Raw genomic sequence first — 6,018 nt, 5'->3', positions numbered from 1 at the left:
GACTCAGGGGCAGGGAGCGGGACAAATGAAGGAGTGTTTACGTTTCCAGCCCAGCTTCCCACATGGGGAAAGGCAGAGATTCCTGCTGCAAACCTCCTCCCTGTTCAGACACACTTGCCAGTTGGGTCTGGAAATACATTGCAGGGGAGGTCGCGGTTCCTCTTCCCCGCGCAGACACCGTTCCACACGGCAGCGGCAGCCCCCCAGCCCGGCCACCCTCCCCCTTCCTCACTCCCTCTCCTGCCCGCAAGCCCCTTGCTCGCCGCAGTTCCCAAAGCACCGGGAGCCCCCTGCCCAGGCAGGCACCCCTCGACCCCGGGGCCGGCTCTGCTCGGGAGAGGGGAGTTGAGGGACACTCATCTATTTTGCATGAACTTTCCTTCCTTATTCTCACTACTTTTCAGCGAGTTTGTGCAGGCAAAACTGAGCCTCCATTTAGCCATCGCTAAGAACAACGAAACTAGGACCAGCTTTTCCAGCTGGATCGCCTCCTTTCGGGAGAAAGCAGCCCAGGCTGCGTTGTTTAGATTCAGGAAAGGTCCCTAACCGAGCCCAAATTTCCTACCTCCTTCCTCAGCCCGGATAGGATGCGTTTCCCGGGAAAACCTCGTCGGCGAGGCGGGGCGGGCGGGCGAGCTGCCCCAGCCACTCGGGGCCCCGCTCCCGGGTCGTTCCTGCCGGGCGGAATTTGGGGGCCACGGCGGAGGCGCGGGGGAATAGTCAGCGACCGCCACAACACGGACAGAAAACGAGGTGGGCGTTCCCGACCCGCTCCCCTTTTGTTAGATCAAGGCAGAGGTCAATATGGTTTTAACGCGAATTTATTAGCAGAGAAATCAGCAAGCCGCTCGCTAATTAGCAAAGCCCAAATAAATGTGCCCGGAGGCTTCTCTTTTTCTTTTTTTCGGGGTTTTTTTTTCCTTCTCTCTCGAAAGAAATGGAACTCACGAGCAAAAAAAAAAAAAAAAAAAAAAAGAGAGGGAAAAAAAAGCCAGACCCTCAGAGGAGAAGATAATATTGGACTTTATGAATGTTTTATAGGTAATTGCTGTATAACTTTCTAATTTCGCAGGGGGTGTTCACTTCCAAAGGCTGGGGCCAGAGCCGTCTCCGGAGCCCGGTGGATGGTCACAGCCCCCAGCCCCGACCCGCGCCCCCTCTCCGGCCTCCTCTGTCCCTGTGGGACCCGGCGGCCGGGCGGCCCAGGCCGGCAAAGGGAAGAGAGGCGCTCGGGAGGGAAGCTGCCTGCCAGGGGAAGGGGGGGGGGGGGGCCAGCAACAAAGATCAAAGGCCGGCTGGGCTCGGAGGCTCCGTGTCCGCCGGGACTCCCCTGCCCTCCCTGCCTGTTTCCCCTCGTTACTCACCCCGACCGCCGGCGCTCGCTGCCTGTCCCAGCTCCATGCAGAGACAGCTGCCAGGCCGGGGCCGCGTCCCCAGGCTCGGCTCGGCTCGGCTCGGCTCGGCCCGGCTCAGCCGCACCGCACCCGTTCCCGAGGACCGGAGCCTCAGGAAACCCACCGCTGCCCTGCCCAGGTGCTTAAAAATAACGGCGAGGGACAGCACACCTGCGCGGGGATTTGTTTTTCCTTTAAAATACAGATCGAGAAAAATAGCGCCAGTTAGGAAACAACGAGCCTAAAAATAAAAAAAGAAGAAGTGGCATTTGCCTTTCCTACTCCGAATTTCTTGCATTCTCGTCTCAAGGAAAATTAGCTACCTTGAATTTCCACGTTTGTTAAAAAAAGATAAAGTTTATTTCTTTTTTTTTTTCGTTTTTTTCCCTGTAATTTTTCAGTCACAAAAAAAATCTATATTTTGTCATCTAAGCATTTATTTTACTGAATCCAAAAAGACATGAAAAGGGAGAGGGGAGAATCACGTTCGTTCGTTTTAAACTAACGTATAGAAGTGATTTTTTTTTTCCTTTTTTGGACGACATATAATAAATATGATATAGCACTCAGCACTCGGTCTGTACAATTCCGTTCGCATTAGGGAGCATGCCACTTTTCAATAAGAAAAAAAAAAAAGGTCATGAGAAAAATCAGTGCAAAGTTCTCCGTTCCCCCGGTCTTCTCCGCCGGGCGGGGGTCGAGGCGCTCTTATTTCCCTCCGTCCTCCGCAGCCGTTAGTCTCTCCGGCGGGCTCGGGCTCCCTCTCCCTCTCCTCCTCCTCCTCCCCCTCCGTCCCTCTCTCTCTCCGAGCTCCAAGTCCTGCCTCGCAGGAGCCGAGGTCGGCGGGTCGCCCCGCGGCTCTGCCCGCCTTCCCCCGCGTGTGGTCGTTTCACTTACGGGCTCGGCTCTGGGTTCACGGTTCAAGAGTCCCTGCTCTGACTGATCGCCTCCCTCGGTGGCCGGTGGCTGCCTGCAGAAGCTCCTGCCCCTCGGCTTCCCCTCGCTTCCTCCTCTGCGGTGCTGGGGCTTGTTTGGGGACGGGGAGGGGAAGGGCTCGTTGCGGGGACCGCGGTGCCGCTTCACCGGGGGTGCGGGGTGCCGGGCATGGGGTTGGCCAGGGGGTTGAGGGCCGGCTGCCCGCCGGGCCCCAGCCCGTGGATCAGCACCCGCGGCACCAGCGGCCGCTGGAGCTGGGGGTGCGGCGCGGGGGGAGTCCGGTACATGCTGCTGTACATGGCCGCGGCCGCCGCGGCCGCCGTCGTGCTGTCCATGCTGCCCAGCAGGCTGGGGTGGTAGAAATAGGGCGAGGGGAACATTCTCTGCAGGGCCGAGTAGTTCCCGGCCTCAGCCAACAGCTCCAGGCCCACCGCCGTCTGCCGCTTCCACTTCGTCCTGCCGGGGGGAACAAGAGGCGGCTGCAGGGCGGGCGCCGCGACGGGGCACCCGGCCCGGTTCCGCGGGCGGCAAGCCCCCTCCCCGCCACGGCCACGGCCCCGCACCACTGGGGCACCGGCGGGGTGCACCGGCCCTTCGGGCCCGCACATGGCGCGACCCCCCGGTCGTGCCTAGCTTCTCCCCCCCGCAACCCGCACTCCCCGACGCATGCACACGGCGACTGCGGCCAAATTAATAACCACGGCACACGGTTAGATCGCAGCGCGCTGACACTAATGGCTTCCGACAGAATTAGGGTGGCTGCAACCGTATGTAATGAGACAGAAAATTACGGCAGCGGTGACAGGGGCCGGACCCCCCAGCCCGCCGCCGGGGAGCGCGCGGGGCAGCGGCCGAGCGCTCCCCATATCGCACCGGGCTCCCGCGGGCAGGAGCACGGCGGCGCCCGCCCACCCCCCTCCCCGGCTCTCCGGAGAGCCCCTGGGCCGCCGCCTGCCGGGGCCCGCCTTACCTCCGGTTCTGGTACCAGGTTTTCACCTGCGTGTCGGTGAGGTTGAGGGCGGCGGCCAGGTCCATGCGGTCCTGCACGCTCAGGTACTTCTGCCGCTCGAAGCTGCGCTCCAGCTGGTTGAGCTGGTGGTCGGAAAAGGCGGTCCGCGCCTTCCGCGGCTTCTTGGCCCGCACCGGAGGGCTGTCCCGGCTGCTGCTGATCTCCCGGTCGCCTTCCTCCTTTGTCCCTGCGAGCGAGCCGAGGCGCGGTGAGGGCCAGCGGGACACCGGCTCGGCCCCCGCCGCGCCGCGGTTACCGGGCCCCGCCGTCCCCTCCCCGGGGGGTCCTCCGGGGCATAGGGGAAACGGTCAAATTACGGCGGGGAGGGGGGGGGGGAACAGCGGCGGCAAGCCGTCCGAAGAACGGCAGGATTTCCACTCTCCGCTTGCCAGCTACAGGGCTTTCGTTATTTTCTCGCCCTCTCCCCCCGGCCCGAAATGCCGGGAAATCGATATGTCAATCCGGCTCCGCTCGGGCCCGGGTTTGTGGCGCTCCTTGATCTTCCCCGCAGGAAGAACAATAATCTCTCTAATTGACCCACTGGGGAGGTTGGTGCACACAAAAATGGCCAGACCAGGCTGTACATCTGGTTTGGGCACTCTTATGCTAATGTTAAAAGAGCAAAATGAGCGGCACACCCGGGTGTCTCGCTGCTCTTCAGCCTGGCAAATATATCTTAATGGGGCAAAATTAGAAAAATGTGTCCTGTCACCTCTCGGCTGAACTGGGCTGCCTGCGAGGGAGGGGAGCTCCGCTGGCACCGGAGGGAAAATAGCCCCTCTCTCTGCCTCGCCTTTCCTTCCTTCCCTTTTCCCCACGCACACATCGCTATTTTCATTTGCGAACACCGCACGGCGGGGGCTTCCCAATCAGCACGAAATCCGTAATTAAAATAATAATAAAAGACGGAGAAATAAACCTTCCTATCCCGGCACGGGGAAAACCCCGGTCTTTTGCAAAAAGCACAAAGCCCTCCACCCTTGCGCTGCTTATTGCGGGCCGATTGTGGGTTTATTATTTTATTTTTAATTAAAAGTTTTTTCGTTTATTTGGTATTGGCTGTTGGTGAAGTGTGATTTTTTTTTCCCCCTTATTTTTATTTTAGATCAAATGAGCAAAAATGAAAAGGCAGTAAGTGCAGCTGAGCCGCCGGTTCTTAGAAAGCCGGAGAATCATTTATGCGCATTTGCATTAAAAATAAATATATTCTGGTTTCCAACACGATCCCACCGCTACGGCTATTTCCTTAAAAACAGGGAAGTTAAATAAAAAAGAGGAGGAAAGGCCGACAGAGAGAGAGGGGGAAAAAAAAAAAGCGATTTCATTTCCTACCGATCGTAAACCCGCGATAGCGAGGATCACCGAGAAGCCCCGGCAGAGCGGAGCGCTCCGACTGCTGATTTCCCCCCGAATGCAGACGAGCGCTGCGGCCCCGGTTTTAACGGCGGCCGAGACGGTGCGGGGCCGGGCTGGCCGTACTCACCGTGGCATTTGATGTCGCCCTGCGTGTCGTCGCGCTTGTCGAGCTTGGCTTTGCCGTCCTCCTGCTCGAGTTTGGGCCTGAAGCTCTCCGGGGCCGCGCTGCCCTCCTGCTTGGGGGTGTGATGGGGAGAGGAGACGCTGGTACTGTAAGGTGCACACGCCGCCAGCGGTTTGCTGTCGCCCAAAATGTCCTTAATTAAAAAAGAAGAGGTGGAAGTCCTGGGGCCGGAGCTGGCCGAGCCCAGCTGGGGCGGCGGCGGCTGCGGGGGCGACGGCTGCAAACTCGGCGGCGGCGGCGGCGGGTGCGGGCCGAGGTGGAGGTGGTGTGGCGGCGGCGGGAGGCTCTCCGCCACCCCCAGGTGCGGCTCGGGGTGCTCCATGCTCACCGAGATGGGCGACGAGGGCGCCGTCCCCACCGTGTCGATCTCCGAGCAGGGGGACGGCGTGGCCTGGCTCCTAAAATCCGCTGGCCGGCCGTCGCCGTGGGGGCGAAAGTCTCCGTTCATGACTCCGGGGCTGCCGGTGCTGCCGCCCGACAGGATCGTGTCTATCCCGAAGCTGGACCCGCTCGGCCCCTCCATGGCGGACCGCTTAGCGCCGCGACCGCATCCCCGAGGGCGGCCGTGGGGGTCGCACCGGGGGTGGAGGGGATGGGGGGGGGGGGGAGGGAGCGGGTTACCCCAATCCGCGCACCGGCGGCGCGGGCGGCACTAACGCGGGGCCCCCGCCGAGCACCACATCGCCGCCGGGCCGGTTCGCCGCTACCCAACTTTGTTGCGGGAAGTTGCGGGCGCGGAGCGGGGCGGACACCGGCCACTGCGGCGCGCCCGCCCGTGCCCACCGAGCTCCTCTCGGCGGCGGCGACTCCCCCCGTGACGTCACGGCCGCCGCGTCCCCCCCGCCGTTTATTATAAACCCGGGCTTTTGCCGCCGCCGCTGCCCGCCCTTATTGGCGGAAGGCCGAGCGGGGGCTGACGCGGCGCGGGCAGCGGCCAATCAGCGGCAGCGGCGGCGGGGACGGGCGCGGGAGGGGGGGGGCGCGCCTCCGTCGTGTCGTCGTCCCCCCCGCGCCCGTCCCCGCCGCTGCCGCCCCGTCGAGCCCCGGTTCCCCGGCCGCCGGATCGCATCCCCCGGAGAGCATCATCCAGTTTTCCCGGGACGGTTCCCTGGTTGAATGTCAGAGTAATCGGAAGTGCC

The 6,018-nt window shown here is 61.9% G+C and overlaps 1 protein-coding gene across 1 annotated transcript; it reads right to left on the bottom strand.

Annotated features, from left to right (window-relative positions):
* Nucleotides 1–2,473: 2,473 nt before the first annotated feature.
* Nucleotides 2,474–5,402, bottom strand: BARHL2 (BarH like homeobox 2). Its single transcript, XM_054833963.1, has 3 exons — nucleotides 4,823–5,402; nucleotides 3,301–3,526; nucleotides 2,474–2,786 (listed from the first exon to the last, which is right to left on the bottom strand). Exons 1-3 carry the CDS (start codon nucleotides 5,400–5,402, stop codon nucleotides 2,474–2,476), a joined length of 1,119 nt encoding a protein of 372 aa, XP_054689938.1.
* Nucleotides 5,403–6,018: the final 616 nt, after the last annotated feature.

This window comes from Grus americana, chromosome 8 (genome assembly GCF_028858705.1).
Source record: "Grus americana isolate bGruAme1 chromosome 8, bGruAme1.mat, whole genome shotgun sequence".
Taxonomy (NCBI): domain Eukaryota; kingdom Metazoa; phylum Chordata; class Aves; order Gruiformes; family Gruidae; genus Grus; species Grus americana.
Note: the sequence above shows the minus strand (reverse complement) of the source record. Positions and strands in the feature narration are given on the sequence as shown.

What these genes read in the sequence shown, in the direction of transcription:
- BARHL2 (XM_054833963.1), bottom strand. Translation starts at nt 5,402, where the DNA reads ATGGAGGGGCCGAGCGGGTCCAGCTTCGGGATAGACACGATCCTGTCG. An exon ending in GGGCGACATCAAATGCCACG is followed by an intron (nt 3,527 to 4,822) that starts GTGAGTACGGCC and finishes GCTCGCTCGCAG; the next exon opens with GGACAAAGGAGGAAGGCGAC. An exon ending in ACCTGGTACCAGAACCGGAG is followed by an intron (nt 2,787 to 3,300) that starts GTAAGGCGGGCC and finishes TCCCCCCGGCAG; the next exon opens with GACGAAGTGGAAGCGGCAGA.